The sequence below is a fragment of the Podarcis gaigeae genome (assembly GCF_964106915.1).
Source record: "Podarcis gaigeae genome assembly, chromosome: 15".
Classification (NCBI taxonomy): domain Eukaryota; kingdom Metazoa; phylum Chordata; class Lepidosauria; order Squamata; family Lacertidae; genus Podarcis; species Podarcis gaigeae.
In genome coordinates this window covers 32,557,342-32,582,121 of record NC_139692.1, presented here as the reverse complement: position 1 = coordinate 32,582,121, position 24,780 = coordinate 32,557,342, and the positions used below count along the sequence as shown (strand labels likewise).

At 45.8% G+C, this 24,780-nt stretch overlaps 1 protein-coding gene across 2 annotated transcripts in view; it reads right to left on the bottom strand.

The window, feature by feature from the left end:
* ZZEF1 (zinc finger ZZ-type and EF-hand domain containing 1) overlaps positions 1-24,780 on the bottom strand; it is a 96,040-nt gene that overhangs the window by 17,382 nt on the left and 53,878 nt on the right. For both annotated transcript variants that reach the window (XM_083714254.1, XM_083714253.1), the window contains 21 exons: positions 23,751-23,952; positions 22,953-23,101; positions 20,634-20,874; positions 19,681-19,760; positions 19,335-19,428; positions 18,162-18,663; positions 16,778-16,942; positions 16,256-16,375; positions 15,360-15,521; positions 13,487-13,616; positions 11,746-11,884; positions 10,344-10,509; positions 9,163-9,428; positions 8,324-8,475; positions 7,220-7,394; positions 5,410-5,546; positions 4,253-4,527; positions 3,070-3,244; positions 2,740-2,872; positions 1,528-1,724; positions 689-808 (listed from right to left, as the gene is read on the bottom strand). In XM_083714254.1, the coding sequence (XP_083570380.1) occupies positions 689-808; positions 1,528-1,724; positions 2,740-2,872; positions 3,070-3,244; positions 4,253-4,527; positions 5,410-5,546; positions 7,220-7,394; positions 8,324-8,475; positions 9,163-9,428; positions 10,344-10,509; positions 11,746-11,884; positions 13,487-13,616; positions 15,360-15,521; positions 16,256-16,375; positions 16,778-16,942; positions 18,162-18,663; positions 19,335-19,428; positions 19,681-19,760; positions 20,634-20,874; positions 22,953-23,101; positions 23,751-23,952 (3,780 nt within the window). The remainder of the gene's footprint in view (positions 1-688; positions 809-1,527; positions 1,725-2,739; positions 2,873-3,069; positions 3,245-4,252; positions 4,528-5,409; positions 5,547-7,219; positions 7,395-8,323; positions 8,476-9,162; positions 9,429-10,343; positions 10,510-11,745; positions 11,885-13,486; positions 13,617-15,359; positions 15,522-16,255; positions 16,376-16,777; positions 16,943-18,161; positions 18,664-19,334; positions 19,429-19,680; positions 19,761-20,633; positions 20,875-22,952; positions 23,102-23,750; positions 23,953-24,780) is intronic.

Here is a 24,780-nt window from a genome sequence, read left to right as displayed (position 1 = left end):
CATGGCTGCCCAAATGATATATGCACAAAACTGGAAAGAGGAACTGTCCCCCAAAAGAGATGAATTGATGGAATAAGCAGGGATGGCAAAACTTAGCAGAAGATTAAGAGATCAGGATGATAAACTCTTTGTAGCAGAATGGGGGAAATTTATTGAATATATGAAAACAGACTGTAAACAATTAAAAACATTAGCAGGATTGATATAAACACGAGCAGTAAGGATTTTAAGGGATTTAAAAACAGATAAATGGGTAAAAAGGATAAATTAAGATATGCAGTAAGAGAATCTGATAGAAAAGTAAGAAACTGCAGAAGAGGAGGGAGGGAAATCGAAGAAAACATTACTGGATTTGTGTGTGATTTATATTTATTGTTGAATAATGTAAAATGGGAAAATGGGAAATAAAAATGTATTTTTTAAAAAAATGACTGGCAGGAGGCTCAAGAGGAATTAGTCCTGTTTAGGTGTTCAAAATAAGGCTCAAAATGAACACAGTTAAGAGTCTCCCCTCCAGACCTCCATAACAGATGCATGAAAGGTCACAAGAGGAAGAAGACAAGGTCGGTGCAAGGATCTCCTCTACACCCCTGGAGGACTGGAAAGAGCTATCGCAGATGAGCAAAAGGAATCGTTTCAGACGCAGGGGATCAGCAGCCCCGCCAACTTGGAGAAGCTCCTGCATTACCTCCAAGTCTCGGAGAAGCCAGGTCTTACTGAAGCCTGTTCCTTTGCTGCACTTCTTCACCAGCAATTTAAGCAGACCCGTCTGAAGGAAGGCGGTGCGAATTTCTTCAAAGGGATGCATCTGCCAAAGACAGGGGAGAAAAGAGAAGAAAAACCTGTTGAAGCCAGATGTATCGCAGCCCAGATGGAAAACTGCTTGCATGATGTGGCTTTCGTGTAATCTTTACATCTTAAACCTTATACTTGGCTGCTTGAATTATACTCTCTGAACCGTTTATTCCTGCCTCTGAACAACAATATCATATTCAAAAGGCATTGGGTGCATGAAGAAATAGGGAGCGACCAGGAATAATGCAAATCTTCTTCCAGCACCTTTTTCTGAGGTTTGCCCCCTTGTTTCTTTGGACTGAGATTGGCACCGTCCTGCTTTCTTCTACAGGCCACTTCCAAAGTCAAATGGATTTCACGTTTGTTTCCCCCTCTTCCCTCCCCATTCCTTTCCCCTTGTGTGATAGGTTTTCTCTTTTTAGACTGAAAGCCGGAGGGCAGGGGTCATTTAGTTTTAATGGCTTGTCTGTAAGCCACTCTGGGAGCCTTTTCAGCTGAAGAGTGTGGGATCCTAATGCTCTAAACCAGGGTTTCCCAAACTTGGGTCTCCAACCTTTGCTGAACTACAACTCCCACCATCCCTAGCTGGCAGGACCAGTGGTCGGGGATGATGGGAGTTGTAGTCCAACAACAGGTGGCGAAACCCTGCTCTAAATAAATAAGGTGTAGTGAAGACCACTGGCTTCGCTGCCTAGATCCACCGCATATAGTACCTGCCAGGCTATACTGTACCTTAAGCGTTCTGTATAGCCCCTTCAGGGCAAGAGATAAGACCCAGGTTGCTTCCACAGCCTCTGCAAAGCTGCTGTTGATGCTGGTCTGGAGGAGATGGCTGGTGATGAACACAAAGTGCTGGAGGTACTGCCGCAACTGGCACCGAGACTCGTCATCGGCTTCTCCGCACGGCTGAACCAGCTGGAGGTCTTTCACTAGAAAGCAGAGGAAAGAGGTGACTGTGCAGGTCTCTGCTGGGGATCGTGGCCCGGTTCAGTACTGGGGCCAACCTTGACCTAACACCCCAAGTGTTCCACAGAGAGCATCAACCCAAACATCAATTCTATTCGCTTAAAAAATAAACAAAATCAGGTATACATAAAAGTGGGACGCTGACCGTGCATCAAAATAACCCCAATGCAGGCATCAAGGTAGAATATAGAGATTTTGTGATGCCGCAGCATTTATTTTGCCAAACGTGCCACTGTTTAAGCAGCCACCTCTGAGCTTCTGTCTAGAAAAGTAATGCATAAAAATGGCGATGTGTGCAAAGAACCAAACACCTGAAACCCATTCTCAAATCCCATCCCATTAATTTCCCGCAACAGTGAAAAATGAACTGCCTTAGAAATAATAAAAGAAAATAGGATTCATGGGGTTCCACAACAGTCTTCGTGTTGTGTGGCCATCACTCTCATTCATTCATTCAAACATTTTGATTCCTTCTGCCTGCCAAGGTCATTTTTACTTGTGATCTCTGGAATCTATGCCTTTATATGGATTTTTAATGATGTGCATTTTATTCGCGGGGTGGTGGTATGCAACTAAGTTCCATTCACAGCAGACCCATTGAAATTGATGAACGTGACCTCATTACAGCCATTAATTTCAACAAGTCTATTCTGAGTAAAGCTTAAGTTGAACACCAACCTGGGTGTTGCATTTGTTTTTACTGTTTGCATTTTAATATGCTGTTGTGGTGTTGTGATTTTAAACTGTTGCCCTGAATGGCAAAAGGACACCAGAAGGGCACGGCAGAAATTTCTGTGTGAAGGAAGTAAAACAATTCATTCATTTGTTAACCAACTAACACGAGTCACTTCTTTAAAAAAGAAAAAAAAAAGTGAGTGTTCTAGCCCTTGTGACTGTGAAGGCAGCTAAGAGCAAAACCAAGTGGTGCAAGAAAGGGGGATCATGCTGAGATTAAGTTGAAAGGAAGAGGTGTAGAACCTGCTTTTCTCTTCCGCGTTTTCATGTCCACAACCACCGCCCTGTTCTTCTCTGTGAAGTGCTTGAGGATGATCACGTTGTGGGCCTCATTTGCGTGGTCCATGTACACAGACCGGGTCCCCATGCACAAGACCTGTAGGCAGCGGAGAGAGAGAGAAAGAGAGCAGAGAGGAGGTCAAACTCCAGGCAAGGATTGACCACGAGTAACTTTTATGCATCCTCCCCTGCCCTAGCAAAATGCATTTGTGTTGTTGTCGTTGTTGCAATTGTGGCAGCGCTCCCTGGGAAATGGTTCCGCAGCGGCAGTGCTCTAAAGCTCAACACACTCACCTCTGGAAAGCCTACAAGTACCAGCAAGGTAAAGATGTTGGTGTGTTTCAGCTGGAAGGGCAGCTGCTTGATGCAGTGGTCTGTGAACGCAGCAATCACACTGTGCCATTGTGCAGAGGCGTTCAGGGATCGGAGGATGTCGGCCATAGTGCATGCCCAGTCGAGGCCTACACGGCTGAAAAACAAAAAGTTTGGGGTTTTCTTAGGCTGAGCAGCCCATTTAGCTGTGTGTCTGTGTGCGCTATTCATGCACCAGCGAGGTTGCCAAAACGACAAATGACTCCAATGATCAAGCAAAGGCACGCTTCCCTCTGATGCTTAGCAGAGATTCCTTAATCGAGGGTGGACAAGCTTTCTTGGAAATGACAGCTGGCCTCCCCCCATAGAAACAGCATGCTTGGTACACTCTAGGGCAGTGGTCCCCAAATCTTTTGGGGCTACTGCCCCCTCCATGGGTCCACAAACTCATCCCCCCTGCCCCCTGCCCAATAAAAAGCACTATTCAGGATACTGTAGTTGTTTACACGGCCCGCTAAGGATTATAATAACACCCAAAAATTCAAAACAGTAATGATAAACTGCACATTCATTCAAAATCCAATCAAAACTATTTAATTAATTCAACAAAACTGATGAACTAGATCCAGCTATTACCGATAATGAGATATCTTGTGAAAACTCAGAACCACAAATACAAAGAAACGTGACTATAGCTTTGAAAGCAATCAAGAGCAGTAGAAGGTGTTACCCTTCAGCCCCACCTCCAATGCCATCTCTGCTACCACCTTGCTAATTCCACCACCCCTGGGGTGAGGGGGTACTGCTCACTGCTGCAGGGTAAAACCGTCACCTTCTGAAGACCTACAAAGCTGAACCACAAACCCTAACAGCTTCCACTAACCAGCTCATGTTGCCAGGATGGAATAGGGACGGGTAAATGCCCCCTCACTATGCCAGAGTCCAGGCTGGTGCAGCAAAGAGGCCTGGATCAGGCCCACTGTAGTAATACGACAACAGCAGGGCCAGCTACGGGCTCAGTGGATCCCTGTGCTTCCCCAGTGCCCCAGTCCATGGGGGTGTCTTGCACTGGCTCTTGCAGGCAGGGAGACCGCCTGCAATAACTTCTGCCCACCTACCGTTCCCTATTCCAGGAATAGGCAGAGGAAAACTTTTTTCTATGTACCTGTCCAGGCAAACCGCTCCCAAGCTGAAGAGGAGATGGGTCGTCTTCCATCCTTCTGGCACAGAGGACCCATCGGCAGCAACGAGGCCGTGCTTGGCCGAGAGGACCGTGGTCACGGCAGCGTCTACTTCTGCAGGCATCAGCCTCCGAATCAACTGGCCTAGGAGCCCCAGGGTTAAGTGGTAGGTTTCATTCAAATGGCCAGCATTCGAGATCACAACTTGAAACATGAGCGGGAGGATCTGGTCCAGGTTCATCAGAGACATCGTCGAGTCCTGCAGAGAGGGGAGAAGGGGTCAGGAAATCAGAGGACTGGGGATGTGCTTCACTCCTGTTCTCCGTTTCCAGTTTTTGCCTACTTCCAGCTGGGAATGGACTCACCTGAAATGTGTTTGTAAGGTAAAGGGACCCCTGACCATTAGGTCCAGTCGTGGCCAACTCTGGGGTTATGGCGCTCATCTCGCTTTATTGGCCGAGGGAGCTGGCGTACAGCTTCCGGGTCATGTGGCCAGCATGACTAAGCCGCTTCTGGCGAACCAGAGCAGCGCACGGAAACGCCGTTTACCTTCCCGCCAGAGCGGTACCTATTTATCTACTTGCACTTTGACGTGCTTTCGAACTGCTAGGTTGGCAGGAGCAGGGACTGAGCAACGGGAGCTCACCCCGTCGCAGGGATTTGAACCGCCGACCTTCTGATCAGCAAGTCCTAGGCTCTGTGGTTTAACCCACAGCACCACCTGTGTCCCAAAACAAATGTGTTTGTAATGGGTGTCAAATCAACACCTGGCCTTCAAGGCAAGAAATGTTCTGAGTCAAGAGCACATAGCTCTTTCCTGTCCTCACTCAGTCTGTTTCCTGCCTTCATCCAAGGTGGGCTGTCTATCCAGCTGTTTATTCACCTCTGCTTTTTATGAGCAGGCCCAAGGTGGATGGATCAGCCTCAGGCTGTCCCATTCAGCAGTCAGCTGCACTCTCCACACCCAGTTGCAGGTTCAGGTGGTTTGATGGGGTCCCAAGGATGGGAAAAGGACACCCCCACAGCCCAGTTCTTTGTCAAGCCTCTGCCCTCTTCTCCTACAGCTGCTTTACCCACTTCCATCTTCTTGCCACCCAGAAACTCCCTGGCTTCCCTTCACCCAGTTTGTGCAGATTCTTACTGATTTCAAGCGAGGCAACATGGCAGCCAGCAACCCAAGAATCCTCTTCTGGGAGCACTCGGCAAATATCTCCTCTTGGCTAGGCATTGCCTTCGCTTCAGCTCGGCATGGAGTCAAAATGTCGGCAACCTCAGCATCTGCAAAACAAAAGAAAGCAACATAAATTTCTCCAAATTGCGGAATTGTCATTACTGTTGAGATAGCAGGTTCACAGTGTGCTCCCTCCGCGTGCTTGACTTTCTCTCGCTTTCGGCGCTGACCATGGTGCAGCATTGCATCTGCAATGTGATAACCGTGGTTAGCTTTAACTTTCCTTATATTTCCTTATGCCCTGCAAGATCAGACCAGAGGACCATCCGGTCCAAGAGTCCTGTTTCCTACAGCAACCAACCAGATGCCCCTGGGAAGCCCCTCGCAGGAAATGAGTAGATCATGGTTAATCACCAACAGATGGCATTTAGAGGCATGTCTCAGATCACTGAGGATACAGCCATGGATTGATCTTTGAGTACACTGTCAGCAATATGCTGGTGTCACACAGCTCTACTTCTCCTTTATATCTGCAGGTGAGGCAATGGATGTGCTAGACCGTTCTCTTGCCTTGGCAATAGACTGGATCGGAGCCAACAAACCGAAGCTCAATCCATGTAAGACTGGGCCACTGTTAGTGGGTGGTTCCCTAGAAAGAATGGATGAGAGGTGGCCTGCCCTTGATGGGCTTACATTCCATCTGAAGGAGCCGGTACATAGCTTAGGGGTACTCCTTTGCTGTCGCTGGAAGCTCAGGTGGCATCAGCTTCGGCTGGTAGTCCCACGGTGCCACTATCTGGACAGGGATAGCCTAACTTCTGTTGCCTAGGCTCTGGTAACCTCGTAAGCCAGATTACTGCCACGCATTATATCACCTCTCCCCATATGAACCAACCCAGACCCTGTGATCATCACCTGAGAGCCTTCTTGTGTCTCCTCCTCCAGAGTGTGGCTCCCCACTTATGGACTGCTCTCCCCAGGGAACCTCACCTGGCATCTTCATTATACAGCTTTAGGCACCAGGCAAAAGTGGTTGTTTCTTATAACTAAGCCTTTGTCTGATTAACATTCTATGTCCTTCTAAACGTGTTTGTAGGAGGGTGGTGGTGGTTTTTGATTCGTTCTTGTTCTTATTATGTATTTTGTGTTCTCGTTTTGTATGTTTATGTTGTGATCTTCGGATGCAAGGCAGGCTACAAATTTAATAAATAATAATAATAATAATAATAATAATAATAATAATAATAACAACCCCTTTAAAAGTCCTCTAAGTTGGTGCAATGCATGGTGTGAAGCAGCACTTCTTCGAAGCATCTAGCCTCAATTTAGCCAGTCCTCCAAGCCACCTGCACTCCCAAGCACAGCATCACTTCCTATTTGCAGTTTAGTGCTAATCAAGGCTTACTGCCATGTTCATATTGGTAAACTATGACTTGCACTTACCTTTCCTCTATTAAGTTCTCTGAACAAGCATAAACTTCTGCTCAGAAATTATTCCCTCTCCTTCCACCAACTCATTTCTCCACATTTAAGATAAATATAGTTTGTAAGGCTGCTGGCTAGGGTGTCTTGAAAGGCACTTGGTACATTTTAGGCAATTTAAAAACGATTACTATCGACTACATGTTATTACCAGCTGCAGGCGCAAAGTAATTTTGATGCCAAACAATGACAGAGCCACCAACTTAGAAGATACATGTTCAAATGATAAAGGAGAAAGACATTTAAAAACAGAGTAGTGACTTGTAATTCCAGGAACCAAAAAGGAAGTGATCTTTACCTGCAGATATAGATTCCTTCGCTTGAAAATCTGAATTAAGGTCAAGCTTCTCTCTCTCTTGTGTTACCACCTCCTTCTTCAGTGGAAGGCCGTTGGAAGGCTTGCCCTCCGTTTTCACTTTCTGCGCTTGTTCGGTATCTGCAGAGGCCTGGATTTCATCAGCGTTTCCATTCCCCTACGAATAAAGGAGAGGTGAAAATTGCAACAGTGCTCTTATGCAGTTGGCAAGCCTGACTTGTCAAAAGCTAAAACAAATAACAGGGTGGAGAACCTGCAGGTTTCAACTTCACCAAACTGGGCTGCCTTAAGAAGGTTCTCCCCCCTCAGCCAGAGGGATTTGTTTCCACTGAGTCCTGATCCAGATGGGTCCCTAACTTCCAGAGCATAAGGAATTTGATAAGGCTGTACTCCATCCTTCCTGGGATGGAGGAAACTCCCCCGCTGAAAAGCGAAGGGAGTGGGTGGTGGTGATTGGCAGTGTAGGTGTGTGGGAAAGAGGACGTGTGCGCTCAATGAATGGGTGCGCTTGCCATGTTCCTCATGAGATGAGACCTTCGATTTCTACACTTTTGAACTATTAGCTATCAGCCTGAAATTACCACAAATACACAAAACCAAGGTGAAGTCAGATTCAGGCCCTGGGAAGCCATCATTCGTTCCACCCACCTCTCATTTCTCTTTGTTAACTAAAACAGGATTCTTCATCAATAACAATATTCACATGTGAAGGTATACCACTGTTAATCGTTTGCTGTGAATGTGGAGCTCACTCCAACCTTCTAGAAAACAGGAGTCAACATCCTCCTGTTCTGCCTTATCTGCTTATAAGCTGCAAGAATCTGCAGTGCAAGGCAGCTTTTGCCTACCCGGTATATCCTACAGCTGTTTTGGTTTATAACTCACAGCAGACCAAGCCAGCATGGCCACAGGATGCTGGGGCTGAAGAGAGTTGTAGTCCAAAACATCTGGAAGGTACCATATACACAGAAGTTGGTATAGGCAGTCATTATAGCTGCAGAGAATCATAAAAAGCGACACCAAAAGAGGGACCAGTTTGAAGCCTCTTTCGTTTACATTGAAGCATTTTTAAAAATATGTATTTACGTTGCAGTGGGTGAAAGATGCAGATGTTGCCTTATCGGTTTCCATGGCTCTCTCACTAGTGCCGTCTGTGGAATTTTCAACTGATAGTATCCCCTTTTCAGGTAAAGATTCACTTTCTGGCAACATGCAGAGCAGAGCGAGGCTTTTCAAACCTGGGTGTGGGGGAAGGAAGATAAGATGATCCAAAAGCAGAACATGAATAGACCAGATCCTAAATGTGTACAGGGGTGAGGGTAGAGGAAAAGCAGGAAATAAATCCAACTCTCATCATAATTAGAGCAAGTTCTGGAACCTGAGGGTTAAGAAAATGAACTCTGTGCCTCCCTCACCCCTCAGCAGTGTTCAAGAATCCAGACCAGCTCATATGGGGTTTACTGCCACTGCTGAAAGCCTCCCTTCCAAATTATTCTATTCCCTAGCCACCAGGGATGGGGAAAGGCAGCCTTATGGACTGAACACATACACCGGCAAAAAACCAACACTCCTACGATAAAGCATCCCACCAATGCAAAAAGTTAACCTCTGCAATCTCCATCCTGAAACGGAATTCAGATGCAGACCTTATGGCAGGGCGCAAGGATCCCCCAGTCCTCCATACGCTGCTGAACTACACTTCCCATCAGCCTCAGCAGGCATGAACAGTGGCCACGGATGGGGGGAGTTGTAGTTCAGTAACAACCAGAGGGCCAAAGGCTCCCCACTCCTACCTTACAGCTTTATATCGAAGCAACAGGCCTTAGCGCGTTGGCAGAAACTATGCCTGGGATAAGCAATGTGTCGTCCCCCACTCCCACCGATGCTCTGCCCTGGGTCTGAGCAGCCATCCCCACGTCCTTCACCTTTCCCATGCTGCACTTTCACCAGGCAGTCCCCAATCAGCTGGATGCACTGCTGCTGCAGGGCCCTGGCGTGGGCGACGACCTGGGGGTCAAGCGCCTCCTCGCCATCCCCTTGCTTGCCGCTCGACAAGTCGGCACTGTAGAGAGCCAGAGCGGAGAACAGCAACCAAGAGTAGTTGTGAAGGTAGGGCTGGATGAGCCGATGGCGGTCACTGATCCGGATGGTCATCATTGGGTGCGCTGTGACGCTGTGGGTGGGCAGGTGGCTAAAATGGAGGGGAGGGAGGAAGAAAAGCAGAACTTCTTGTTACTATGGGATGGCTGGCACTGCTACTAGAAAAATGTCGACACGATGCATGTGACTGCCTCTAGGTGCAAAGCAGGGTTGTGCTTTGCGGGGCGCACGGGCACAATACAAGTCTCTGCAACCTGGACTGTCATCTTCTTTCTTGCTTATTTTCTGAAAATGTTTACAACATACAAGTATGCTCCCAACCCCCTCAAAAGTACTGCTCCATCCATATGGGATCTGCACAGTTCCTGGCACTGGAAACAAATTCATAGGGCAAGGATGTAGAGGTACCCTATTCCTAATGTGTCAGATTAGTAGGTTCAGGGGCGGGGTGTTCATAAAAGAAACCAGGTACATCCGGCAAGCGTGTGGGCTCCCCACCCCTGACTCAAGCTAGACTGGGAGAAGTGCTGAGCAAATTGCACCTGCGGATTAGCCAGGATTTGCCCCCACCCCTCCACCTGATAATGCCAAAAAGTAAAGGTAAAGGGACCCCTGACCATTAGGTCCAGTTCTGGCCGACTCTGGGGCTGCGGCGCTCATCTCGCATTATTGGCTGAGGGAGCCAGCGTACAGCTTCCAGGTCATGTGGCTAGCATGACTAAGCCGCTTCTGGCGAATCAGAGCAGCAGACGGAAACGCCGTTTACCTTCCCGCTGGAGTGGTACCGATTTATCTACTTGCACTTTGACATGCTTTTGAACTGGCAGGAGCAGGGACCGAGCAACGGGAGCTCACCCCGTCGCGGGGATTCAAACCGCTGACCTTCTGATCGGCAAGTCCTAGGCTCTGTTGTTTAACCCACAGTGCCACCCACGTCCCAAAGTAGGGGTGCCCAATTCCCAAGCGTGATCCCGTTAAGATTCAGAAGGTTGTGAAGGCACAGTACCTCTCAGAGTACTTCTTGGCGGAGTAACACCCAAAGCAAAGGTCAAAATCTTCGCACACGTTGCAGTTCATGCGCTGCCCAACGATAATGCCCTGGCAGTGGTCGCAGGCATATTCCATGTTGACCATGTCGTGGTTCGCCTCGTGGCCTTCGGGTCTCACTCCGCCTACATGGGATGCAAAGGGACAGCAACGGGTGTTCAAAGCAGCCATCGTTCATTCAATCTCTACACCACTCTTGCAGCAGAACTGTTGAATAAAGCCGTTTCCTCAGCCTCTGCTGCCTAGTACCTTCCAGATGTTTTGGACTACAGCTCCCATCAGCCTCAGCCAGCACATGGGGGTGTAAGCTGTAATGCCAAACATCTGGAGGGCACCAGGTTGGCAAAGGCTGATATGTTCCGATTTCTCTTTCTTAAACAGGCTTAAAAATGACCCTTTGGGGTGCACACTCAGTGTCTTTGCATGGGCCAAGAGCCAGAAGGTTCAAAGTCCTTGCTGGTAAGACTTTTAAATGGCAAAAAAATGAGATGTTTTGCTTGCATGGAAAATGCCTTGCTGGATGTGACCAAAGACACATTTAGGTTCCATCAGCAGCCCATTGGGAGTCTCTGGGGAACTTGTGAGAGACGAAAAAGCAGCACTTCTTCTCCACTGCGTCTGGTATTCTGAAGTTTACTGCTTTGGGCCATGGAGGTTCCATTTAAGTATCACGACTTATCACCTGAAGAGGCCAAGGCTCCAGTTCAAAGCCTGTCTTTGACACTTCTGGGTCCCCTTGGAGCAGAGAAATGGGGAGCCGGTGGCCCTCCAGATATCGCTAGAATGCAGCTTCCATCAGCCCCAGCCTGTATGGCCAAGGGTCAGGGATGATGGGAGTTGTAGTCCAGCAACATCTGGAGGGTCACAGCTTCCTTATCACTGCCAAAAAACACAAATAAGCTTGGGTTGATGCGAGTTGGGAGTTTAGAGAATAGCTAGAGGGCTGCAGGTTCCCCATTCTTGTCCCCAAAAATAGAAAGAGGAGAGAGTGAGTGTGAAGGGAAAAGAAGGCAGTAGATAACTTGAAGTCCCTTTTCTCTGCTGGGAAAACAGGCCAGTAGTAGTTGATGAATGTGCTGGGAATCCACATCACATCAATCCATCTATACACATACACACCACTACTTGCAAATTATAGTATTTCCATGTTTTACACCATACCCCTCCTTTTTCTTGTGTGGACAATATTGCCTGTTTCAAAATTCAGAAAATGTGGAGCCATTTTTTAAAAAAGTTAATGCAAAAGGATCTCCTTTGATGTCTACTTTTTTTTAAAAAAGGAAAAGAAAGATGTTAAACTACAAAAAACTGAGCACCCCCTTTGAAGAAGAAATGATGCCATTTCTGGCCAGCCGGCTTACCCAAAAAGCACGTTTTGCAAAGATCCATGTCGTTGCACTGCAAGCAGCGGTAACGATGCCAAGGAGCGATCTCATCACACCCGTCACAGGATATGTCCACGTGTAACAGGTCGCAGTAGCGGGCAATGAACATGTGCATCTGGAACGAGACATGGAAACGCTTGCTTTGCAGAAAACTTTAAACAATAAAATGCCACCATCTTGGCTCTGCCATCATCTGTAGCATAGGCAGATCAATATATTTCTAATAGAAATCGTTGAATTGTAGAGTTATTCTTAAATGTGTATTTTTAATGCGAATTTTGCTTTGTTCTTTGAGCTTTGAACAGTACTGCAAAATCCAGAGAAGTGCAAAACCCGAGAGGTAACTGTGTTCCAAGCCACAATTAACTTCAGGAGGTGAAGCGCCAGGTCAGTCCAAATCAGAATATACAAGAAAATTAATTCCATGCAAGCTACAATGCCTCTAGATCAGGCACGTCCAACAGATCGATCGCGGGGCGCCCTTGGTCGATCGTCCCCCCCCCAAAAAAAGCTAAAAAAACTTTGGGTCTTCCTCGCCTCAAAAAGCGCAACAACTTTGAGTCTTTCTCCCCAAAAATCCAATGGGTAGATCACTGCCAGTTATTTTATAGTGGGAGTAGATCGCTGTCTCCTGGGAGTTGGACATGCCTACTCTAGATAATGGAACAGGAACTGGGAAGAAAGCCCATCACAGGGAAACATCAGGTGGGAAGAACTTGAGTTTTGCAAAGCCTGGAGGGCTTTGGGGGGGGGGGAAAGCAGATGGATGCAGAATTGCTTCTCAGAGTTTTGCTCACTCTCTCTGCACAAACAGCGCTCTCAATTAATGCCAAGAGAGAACTTGGTTTCAGCCCCAAGGAGGCTTCTGTTACTAAGAGCCAATTCAGGTGCAGCCTACAGTAATATTTTGAAGTAGTATCATGAGCATATACAACTCTTCCAGCTACAAACAAAGCTGGTTACACACTCCCCGCACCCCCAGATTCAAAGCTATCCTGTGAGTGAGCAATATTTTGGAACTTAGAAGTACCTAGCATGCACATTCTGAGTTCCCAACTCCATCCGCCTATCGGTGTTTTCAGCAAGTCACTAAAATGTGTTTTTTTAGTCATGCTGCTGGTTCATTAAAGTAGCTCTGCGAAAGTGTTTTAAACCAGCTGAATATATATTTTAATGCATTTCCAGGATTCTCCTCCACCCTGCCCCCTGGCCCCCATTTTGAAAATTTCATAATGATAATGATATACTAATGTTGTTATATGGTTGTTTTTAATTTGCTGGCTTGGGTGGATGTGACCCCAAAAGGCATCCTATAAATATTTAAATATATAGATAAAATAGAAGGCAAATCAAAAATTGACAGCTAGCTAAAAAGTCGTGGGAAACTGAAACATAAAAATGCCTTCCAAATGGGGGGAGGGGGAGAGATTGCACGCTCCCAGGGCCACTGGGTGGACTTCAAAAGCTCAGCAGGTTTGAAGGAGCATCTTCCAAGCCAATGTCAGCCATCTGCCTTCTTGTGTTCAGGATACATCCTCCCTTTACCCCATCCCAGTTCTCGGAGTAGGGTCCTTGGGCCTCTCGTACGTGCCGCCCCAACCCCTGCCAGCTACAATATGCCTATCCATGTCTGCCCACTTCACCAGCTCTGCCTCCACCTGCTCTACCTCTTGAGCCCTTCCACCAAACCCAGACCAAAAGTTTTCATTCTACTGACCTTCCTCTGCTTCTCTGGATCAGCCTGACTTATCTTGTCGCACCAGCTTTCAAAGACTCCTTCTTGACACTCGTCCATCCACTCGGAGTTCTGCTTGTAGTCTGCGAGTTCCTCTTCCTCGCTCCACTGGCTAGGAACAAAGGCACAAAATTAAATGCTTTCTACTTAGAACGGCAGGACCAAAACAATGGGGGAAGAGGGGCTGCAATGTTTAATGGATTAAAAGCCATTTGATTCAAGTAAAAAGAGGCCTCAGGTTAATATGCTTCCAATATCTTAACTGCAGCCTGACCCTGGTGTTCCAGATTAAGAGCCGAAGAGAAGAATTGTTCAGTGAGTCAACCACAATTATGCAAATTAATTTCATTAATGCACAGGATTGCCCCTGCCCCTTCAATCTGGAGAAAGTGGCAAGCCTGGAAGCTTGGAGGGGGTGGGGCAGGGATCTCTCTTCTACAGTCCCGCTGCTCTTTTGAGTGTCTCCATCTCAGAAATGCAACAAGCATAGGTCAATGCGTGGTCAGGGACAAGATCCTGCAATTAGGGAGAATGGAAGGGCCCTGAGAACACCGCACCACTGAGGGAGTCCTTTAATGCCCTGGTTTGTGGGGTGCCCTCACCAGACAGGCTTACTTAGTGCTCTGCTGTCAACCTTTCAGCACCAAGGGAAGACCTTTTCATTTCCCCACGTTCCAGCATTTCTAAAAACTGTTTTCTGTTGTTGTTTTGCTATTCAAGGTTTTATCTCTATGTTCTATTTTTAAAAGTCAAGTCAACTATTTTTCACACTTTCACATGAGCACATTTGTTAATGGGTGGCACAGAAAAACTTGCTGTACTCCCGTTCGTTTTCATAATTAACACAAGCACTAAACCTATCAATTTAACCCTCTTTAGGTTGCCTATTAAAATGCTTCAAAAATAATTTGGTCTTCTTCTAAATAATCTCCTTGGAGTGCCTGCTCTAAGCGTCCCCCACTGAATTATCTGAGGCCAGTAAGGGGGTTTTTTTGGTGCTAGCACCATAGTTATGGAACAGCCTTCCCAGGGTTTGCCCAATGCCAGCTTTGTGATATTTCCAGCAATACCCAGGTCTTTTAAATAGCTGGTGCTGTATGACCTTCTATGTTTTTAAATCTGTGTTCTAACTTTGGAGGAGCAAGGATGCAGGTTTTGATTTCATGGTTTTATGACCTAATTTGCATTTCCAATGAGTTTAGAATTATTTCCTGTTAAACCACAAAGAAAACTTTATGCTGCACTGGAACAGCATACAAATGCCATTAATAAACGAAGTTTTAAAAAGTGGGCTACTCAAATGCCTAGCCCTACCAGAAACTCACAACCCCTACAAGCCATAGGAACAAATGTGGAATCCTGCAATGCAGGCAGTTGATATATTAATCCAAACAACAAACATCTCAGTCTCAAAACACTTCAAACACAAGGCTCCCCCACTTAGGGAAAAAAGAAAAACAAGGCAACTGTATTTTTTTAGAGAAAGCCAGCTCTTGTAAGAAACAGTAACTGCTTTGGGAAATATCTTTATTTTGCATTATTTATTCACTCGTCAAATTTCTATCCCACCTTTCAGCCAAGATCCCCTCGAGGCAGTTCTGGGCAATTCCTACAAATGCACAAGCGACTTCCCAGCCAAAATTATTTCACAGGCTTTCAAAGAATCAGAGTTGGAAGGGATCCCAAGGGCGACGTAGTCCAACCCCCTGCATTGCAGGACTCTCAACAGGCGGTCCCCCATCCAATTTGAAACCATACCAGACCCTGCTTAGCTTTGCAAATGTGCTAGTCATTTTGTTGCAGCACCGATAGGAGTGTCAAAGCAAAACAAACCCAGGTACTTGTCCCAACTTACCAAACTATGCTGTCATGTGTACTTATGTTCTCTCGTGACATGTTGATAAGGAGGTGTGGCAGCTGTATATCAACAAAGAAGGAAAGGTCACTTGGCTCCCAACCCATGTCCAAGAGGTGAAGGAGAGACGTCTGCACGCAGGACAAGGCAGGGAGCAACGATCTAAACGAACAGGGAAGACAAACCAGGGCAGCGCAATTAAAACACAGAGGAGCTGCAAGGTTGCAGGTGGCAAAAGCGAAGGAGAAGGGACAAACGGCCTTAATTTCATTTGGGGGGTAAAGGGGGCTATGACCAAAGGAGACAACATGATGGAATTTGCACAAAGTGTGGAGGGAAGCAACATTGGAAACAACCTGATTTTTCTCCCTTGTTCATAATACAGAGCCTTTTCTGTGGCTGCTCCCCTACTGCGGAATTCCTTCCCAAGAGAGATCATACTGACTCCTCCTTCCCCTTGTTATCCTTCTGCCAGCAGGCTAAGCAAGACCTTCCTCTTCAGACAGGCCTTTGAATACTAAGATGCAGACGAAGACTGACCATTGGGCTGCTGTCAGGGCAAACTGCATTTAAATTGCTGGTTTTAAATGTGTTTTATTAGTTTGCTTTTGTAACTTTGTGTTTTATAAAGTTTTTAACGGCTTTCAGCTGCCTTGAGTCCCAACTTGGGAGAAAGGCAGGATATAAATACCTTAATAAGTAATAAATGATACTCAGAGTGATGTAATAAAATTGATTGATAGTAAGTTATGGGACAATAGGATGTACTCTTCACACAACACCAGGGACAATTATCATGGTGTAAAGGAGTCTTACAAAAATAAATAAAGGATCTTGTATGCTTTAAGAGAAAGAAAGAAAGAAAGAAAGAAAGAAAGAAAGAAAGAGGTCCATACTTCTCATCGAGGTCGTTAAATCCTTTCAGAGCGTTGACCAAAAAGAGAAGAAGCTGGTAGTAAGATTCCCGTATTTCCCGGTGCAGCTCAGCCCCACAGCCTTCCAAGTGTGCAAAATAGCTGGAAAAGAAGATATATAGGCTGCTGAATTGCATTTTATAAGCCTGCCATTGTGTAATATGCTCCAACAACCATAGCTACTTCAATCTACCATTGCACCGACACCAGAGCAGAGGGGCAATGAGAAGAACCAAAACGAAGGATTGAATGTGGGGAATACATAACTTGAGCTACTCCCAAGATCATCCATTAAAATATGACAGTGCTAAGTGTATGACAGGTAACTGTATTAAAAAAATATTTTTTATTAAATATGCTGGCCTCGGGTACCCCCATCAAAGGTGTAGGCCATACTAAGAATGATGGGCCAATGGCTTGATTGGACGCATTTCACTCTCTGCTAACCTGAGCTAAAAATGAACAACTGCCTATGCCTGAAGTGCAGCTTCCCACATGTCTTACTTTGTGAAGTCTTTTTGGCAAGCCAGGAGTTCCAGCAGGAAGATGATGCAAGGTGGGGTGAAGCAGTGAGGCTGGCTGAGGGATTCTAGGCACTGGAGGATCATCTTCAGCACTTCCAAGATGCTTTTGGCTTGAGCTTTCCTCAAAGCAAGGACTTTCAGAACGCTAGGAGAAACACACACACACACTTTCCTATTAAACCTATTCCTGCATTGGCACAAGGGGATGGTGCATTAACCCACACCGATGAGCTTCTCCGTCAACAGAGAACTGGCGATGTCAAGAAGCCTAACAAAGTGGCAAGTGGTGGGTATTTATTGAGCAGGACAAAATTTGGCAGCAACGTGATGACAACACGTTACATGGCTTTATGGTTTGTTATAACAAATGATCTCTTTCAGCTTCTGCCTTCTGGAAGAAGGTATAAAGGCCAGGACTAGCCACCTGAGAAACAGTTTCTACGCAAATGCAAATCTGGTTCTAAACGCAGCATAAGGGGTCTCTATAGTATAGTGTATTTTAAAATGGGGTTTCAGAGTTTTAGGGGTTTTTGAATGTTTTATGTAGTTTTGTAGTAGTTTTATCTAGTTTTTTCAATTTCATTGTTCTGCATGGGACAATGACAATAAAGATATTGTATATCGTATAGATCGTATAACAGGGTTTCCTGATATATACACAAAAGCAAGAAACGCCGTCACGTACACTCGCCCACCGGGATGGAATTCTTAACTCAAGAATACATTTCTATACTTTTATGTACTGTTTAAGATACGTAACCCCTAGGCAGTTTATGTAATGTGTTAGAACCCAAAACAAATACTTCTCACAAAACATTCACTGTTGAGCACATATTCTGAGGCAAAACACACCTTGTGCCACACTGCGGTTACTCGTATCTGACTGGCCACTGTGAGAACAGGATGCTCAACTAGATTGGCCATTGGACTGATCTAGCAGGGCTCTTCTTATGCTCTCACTGTATCCTATTGTTCAGCAATTAGCACCACAAGCCAGGAGGAAGGAGCCGGACAAGCAAATCTCAAACGCCCCTTGAGGTTTTTCTGGAGCCTCTATTTAATGAGATGTCCGGTTTTTCTTACCAGCACAAAATTTGGATTTGAAGAGTTTGGATTTGATATCCCGCCTTTCACTCCCCTTCAGGAGTCTCAAAGCGGCTAACATTCTCCTTTCCCTTCCTCCCCCACAACAAACACTCTGTGAGGTGAGTGGGGCTGAGAGACTTCAGAGAAGTGTGACTGGCCCAAGGTCACCCAGCAGCTGCATGTGGAGGAGCGGAGACGCGAACCCAGTTCACCAGATTACGAGTCTACTGCTCTTAACCACTACACCACACTGGCTCTCAAAGTTGGATCTGGCTCACCTTTCATGAGAAAGAGATTGGTCCTTAATGAAGTCCAAGGTGTGTTTCAGGATGGGGTATTTCTCCTTAATGCTGGGCACAGGCTTGGACTCCTCCATGGAGCGGAAGGAGAGGAGCCGGAGCCTCCCGCGGCTGAATGGAGGCTTCCGAGTGGGAGTGGAGGGAGGGGACAAGGCATCTTCTTGCTCCGACAAGTTACTGTCAAGGGATTTGCTTTGGGACGCAGGAGACACTTCTGTCTGCGGCGAGTCTGGCACGTGCTTCCTCTTTGAGCTGGAGGCTGTGGCCTGACCTGCCTCCGGGAAAACAAAACCAGTCACTCCAGAGACGGGGGAAGAATCTGATGCTTGGAAATCCGCTTCGACGACAGAGCTCGTCCTCCGACGTCGGTCTCTGTGGCATCGCCCAAAGTCCTCTGCGTGATCCGTGTCATGGCCTTCTGCCTTGGTCCGTGCAGGCAGAAAACTGAGCAAGAGGTGACTTTTCTGGATGCACTGTTGCGCTGCAATCGAAAGGCAACAAGCGCATCATGAGAGCGGTGCAACTCGGCTCCTCCTGCTCTGTGCATCTCGTATCAACAGATGAAATGTTAAGTATTTCGTAAGTGCACGGCCTACCTTACAGCTCTCGCTGTAATAATAATAATAATTTATTATTTGTACCCCGCCCATCTGGCTGGGTTTCCCCAGCCACTCTGGGCGGCTTCCACAAAGACCAAAAATACACTAAGATATCACACATTAAAAACTTCCCTGAACAAGGCTGCCTTAAGATGTCTTCTGAATATCAGGTAGTTGTTTATCTCTTTGACATCTGGTGGGAGGGCATTCCACAGGGCGGGCGCCACTACCGAGAAGGCCCTCTGCCTGGTTCCCTGTAGCTTTGCTTCTCGCAATGAGGGAACCGCCAGAAGGCCCTCGGCGCTGGATCTCAGTGTCTGGGCTGAACGATGGGGGTGGAGACGCTCCTTCAGGTATACTGGGCCGAGGCCGTTTAGGGCTTTAAAGGTCAACACCAACTCTTTGAATTGTGCTCAGAAATGTACTGGGAGCCAATGTAGTGTGATCACTTCCTGCCTCGGATGCCAGGGGGTGATATTGATTGATATGGCTGTCTGCCACCCATGGGAAAAGCAAGAGGAGCAAAGAGAGGCAGAAGCACAATAACACTTACCAAGGGTCTCCGGGTTCACCTCGCTCACCTCAGCAGCCTGCTTCTCCTCCCCATCATTTCCCTGGTTCACGAGGAACTTCTGTTTCATTTCTAGCTGTAGAAATACACATATTTTTAAAAGAAATACACATACTTTTAAAAGAATTTAAAGTGTCCCTGGTGGATGGAGGGGGTAGGGGGACAGCACATTTGATGCTACTTAAATGAACTCAGATGCTTAAAATAATCTTTTAGAGGGATTTCTTTGCCCAGCAATGCTGAGACCAACTCAGGAAATAAGGAACAAATGGGGGAAATTGTATGGTAGCCATTTCCTGGGCCCCAGGGTAAAGAGAGGAAATCTTACCATCCATATTCTGATCCCGTCGGCCAGGGAATATACTTGTGCAAACTCTTCGCCCAAAGGCGTTTTGCCTCCACTGTTGACTGTGGGGAAAGGAAGAAAAGAAGAGACTTCTAAGCCAACTTGGAGGTGTAACGAAAGAACTGCGGAGGCCACAGTGGACCTCTGCCACCACCTCAAATCAATAAAAGAAACGTGGTTGTCTTAGGGCCAGTTTATACGAACAATGGAACTGAGGGCCAAAAATCTCCCTGGACTGGATCAACCTCAGCCTGCAGGTGGAAGATCAAATGTTTGATGATTGCATAGCTGCAGAGGGTAGGGGTGGAGTGGGAAACAATCTGCCCAGCTCACAGAAACTTTGACAAAGAGAATAGCTCTCTGAAACATTTTTCTATACACAGGGGACATTGGTCCCCACCTACCATACAGAATGGAGTGGTTTGCCACTTGTTTCTGCTGCTTGTATAAAATGGCACCCTAGGCTCACTTTTGTATAAAAATACTTCCGTAGAGACAATGTCATAAAATATCAGGGTAGTGTACAACTAAAACACCATTTAGGGCAATATAAATGATTATTCAATTGACTGGCTAATCAATTTAAACAGCTGCAAAGGCCTGGCAGCATAAAGAGGTCTCTGAGAGATGCCTGAAAGTCAAAAGCAAGGGTGCCTACCCCAACTCTGCTCCAGTGACACTAAATGCCCAACTTTCATCAGAGGCCAGTCAGGCCTCTGGAACACACAAAGGGAAACTCAACTCGCCCTGATTTTTTCCATGTGTGTTATTCAAACTAAGGGGATGTAGGTTTTTCACATGTACATAAAATTGATGCAAGCAAAGTTGTAAATATTATTTAGAAAGAATGGACAAGCCACACTTTTACAAGTGAATCATCTAAATATGAGCAGTCGTCTTCACTGTGAATGTATGTTCACTAAGGTAGGAGTTACCATATTTCTGAAGCTTCCCATACAAATCTGGAGAGAGATAGACCAGAGCAGCAAATGTAGACTGGACAGCTTGATCAATAGTGGAACCAGCAACTATATCAGTCTTTGGGGCCTGTTTTTTACATGCCTGTACGAGTCCTTTGAAAAGCTCAGAATTTGGCCCACAGAACTCCTGGGCAGAGTCTGACTTTGCGAAGTCAAGGAGAAAATTATGACAGTTGTTGGCATGAGAGTTTGTGGCCTGAAAAGAAGATTAGAAGAGATTTAGTTGGTAACAGTACACTGTGGTTTAGTGTTACAAGAATGAGTCTTGTCTGCCCTCTATCTGGGCTCATACACGCTCCCTTCCCCCTCTGGCAGTCACAAAGAGACAAGAATTTTCCGCTTCCAATTTATATTAACTGTAGTTTAGTGTGTCATCTGACCCTTAAACTGTGATTAGTGAGAACAAGCCAGCTTCGATTAAATTGTTTGAAGGTGGCTTTGCTTCTACTAACCATAGTTAAGATTAACCACATTTTGTCTGGGACTGACAACAAAACAAGTCATGGTTAATCAGAAGCTTCCAGATGTAGTTAAATCGTTCAGTTAAGTTGTATTGAAGAGAAACTGCTAAGTGGAAAGAAAGGAAGGCCGTATTTGATGTGACTGGAAGGGAGTAAGCAAGCTATGTTACAGGTAAGAAAACATTTGGAGACATTGAGAAACTTGGAAAATGCAACAAATCATGCTGTAGAAGCTTCAAAGAGAAATGGAGATGAAGCACTTGTGCAGCAAAGATAATGGTGTGAAATAAGGCGACAACAAAAGTGTCTAATTGCACATGTCAAATAGTGTTGCTTTAATGATGCTTTATGACCAAATAAACTAACGTAATGAAGGGAAGGGTTTGACTATGTTGCACTTCTACACCTATGCATACACAGTGTTTAATTCCTTGGTAGAGACTTCCACATAGGAGGTTCTACCTTGCACGTGCAATCAATAAACGTTATTGAATTCTTCATCTTGTTATTATTGACCCACAGTAAGGGAACCTCCTGACTTCCCCCACACTAAAGTCCTCACAGTTGCACTAGAGGAGAAGCAAGATAAGATGTGAGCCTGGAGAAAAGTTAGGGCTGCTCTCAGTAATGCCAAACTATGGTTTAGCTTTCCGTTTTAATTGAAAGAAACAGATCCCTAAAGGAGCAGATGTGCAATCAGGTGCTTCTGGATCCAGCTTTGTCACTGGAGGCCCAGGGAGTCTCAGTGGCTTGAAGCACCTTTTACTAGCTGCACTCGGTACAACAGCTTTTACCATTCCTGCGCCAGGAGGGCTTGACCATGGTAGTTCAGGCACTGGCAGCTTCAAGACTGGATTCCTGCAAAGTACTCTGTTGTGCGGCTTCCCTTGTATGACCTGGAAACTGCAGTTGATGTAGAATGCTGCAGCACAGTTGTTTATAGGAGCAAGACCCTGTCAGCATGCAACTCCTCAGCTCAGAGGTCTGTATTGGTTCCTGATTTCTTATTGAGCCACGTTCAAGGTGTTATTATTGGTATATAAAGCCATTAACAGCTTGGGACCACTTTACTCACACTATGTATGCTTAACCAATCACTTTGATTTGTGGAAGTGGCACTGTTAAAGGTGCCAAATAATACTCATGCCACAGTAGTGAGAAATCAATCTTTTATTGTGGCAACACCCACATTTCGGAACTCTCTGCCTATGGACATCAGGCAGGTGCCTTCACTGTACTCTTTTTGGTACTTGCTGAAAACATTTTAGTTTAGGCAAGCATACCCAGATATGTAGATTGCTGATATGTTTTAATATATATATATATATTAAAAAACACAACCCTGTTAATTATAATTATTTCAGAATGTTTGATTAGTCTTTATTGTTAATTTTAATATTTTGTGCATACCGCTTAGAGGTTTTATTATAAGCAAACAGGAAATAAATTGTTAAATAAATAGAATAAGATAAAAAAGGGGCAGGCTACTCAGGATGCCCTCCTCTACAGCTCCACTAAAATCTCCTGCAGTTACCACACAGCAGCCCAACAACCCTTGTGCCAGCAATAAACCTGCTTGGTGACCAGAGATCAAATGAAATATATCCTCATCATGTTTCTGCCCCATCCCATCCTTAGCTCTGGTCACTCTTCCACTGTGATCTCTGGCCATAGCTACCTGTGTTGGGGTAGCACCTGGAAGTGGTCATCTGACTACTGTACAATATCAGCTGAGGAAGCATTGAAGAGAAGCAGAAGGGCTGAAGTGCTCCGTGCATTAGTGCGACTACATTTTGGATGTTGGCTGAAATACCTCTTTATCTTCCTGCGGCGTTTGGCTATGCTCTCTAGCTCCCAGCTTTTGCTCAGAACGCATCTGATGCCTGAAGACCGGCTTCCACAGAGGAGAGTTAAGAACAGACACCACTTTTGCAGGAGACAATTCTATTTCATTTCCTGCCTCTGGGGAAGGGGGAAAAAAGAGGCAGTGATATTAGAAAAGTAAAGGCTATATATCTGTTATATTATGCATCTTAAATTTCTAGCCCCGTAACCTTTAAATCAATGGAAAGTGAAATAAAATACAGAAGCCAGCCTTGTGGATTTTACAATATGACGTAGGCACCTTGGATGTAGGCGCTCTTTCTAGGGCTCAAAATATGCATATAACGTTATTGCGTTTGGTTGTTTTAGATCACACGTTTTTAAAAGTCACCTTCAACCATTGGGGGAAGGGGAGAAACAGGGTACACACTTAATTTATTTTACTGTGTAGGTAGCCAGACGAAGGAAAGTAAAATTGGCTAAAGGGATTCAGTCAAAAGTCATCTAAACCTGGGGTTCCAATATCAAAGTTTCACATGCTACTCAGTGCGGTGGCTAGAGGATTAACTGTGAATTGCTCTGAGCTTTTTGAAGTTAAGAATGGTAACGTACGCAAACCTAATGAACAAATAAATCACCAGGAAAGCATTGGAGACTGAAGACAACTACGGTGCCTCAGTTTATAGCAAAACAAACCCCTCCTTCACCATCCTTACAACTCATAAAGGATCCTCGCCACAGCTCCACACCCTGAACACTTTTCAAGTAATGCTTGAACTCAACGTACCTTGTTGGGATTTCAGCACCATGCTCTGAGAAGCCAGGCGCCCCATGAGCCTGGCCACGAGAAGGTGCAGGTCCAGGCCCCACGAAACTTCCACATCTGGCAAGCCATATGCAGTGACAGAGAATTTGTAGCCCCACTCGTTATTACTGCTGTCGGAGTGAAAGAGAAACTGCAGCCGAGGGCCAGCCTTAAAGGTCACTTTCTACAGAGCAACAAAACAGGTGAGGTTTTTGCCAAGTGTCACATGACAGGAAGTCACAGCAGGGCTATGAATGATAACCCAACATTCCTCCATCCTGCTTGCAGCTCTTACACACACACACACACACACACACACACACACACAGCACACCTCCCCAGCCAAATGAAATGCATCGTCTTTTTATTAGGTGAAAGAAACCTTGGGAAGTTTTGATGGAAGGATGAAATGCAAAACTTCCTATTTCAAGAGTTTTGCAAAAAGCCTGGCAGTGTGTTTGATGCTAAGGAATGGATAAAGCAAATACCATCGGATAGTGAAACTTCAGTTCAGAAACCTGCGTAGCCCTGCCTGTCAGGAAAATGACACTGCCCAGCTGGAATGAAGGCTTTAACCCCCTTCAAGCGATAGGAAATACTTTCTTGCATTTGTGAGTTCATACAAGTCTTCAGCACAGGGATGGCCAACTTGTGGCTCTCCTGACATTGGAGGACTACGATTCCTATCATTCACTGACAATGCTGTCGGGAGCTGATGGGAGTTGCAGTCCAGCAACATTTAGAGGAGTGGTGGTATCATAGCTGGGGGGGGGGGGTGCTAAGAGGCAAGAAGGTGGCAGGGTGGTGGTGCAGGTCAAATGACTATCAGTCTTTGAAAAGCTGGTTTCTCTGGATCAGGTTCATCCATTTTGTTGACTTAATTAAACTAAATACAGTAGTTTGAATAAATGAGCAATGACTGTGTTATTATCTTCCTTAGTGTGTCATGCAAACCGCTATTCTTTTTATGTGGGGGGGGGGGGTCACAAGGGATGAGTTTATGGAACCAAGT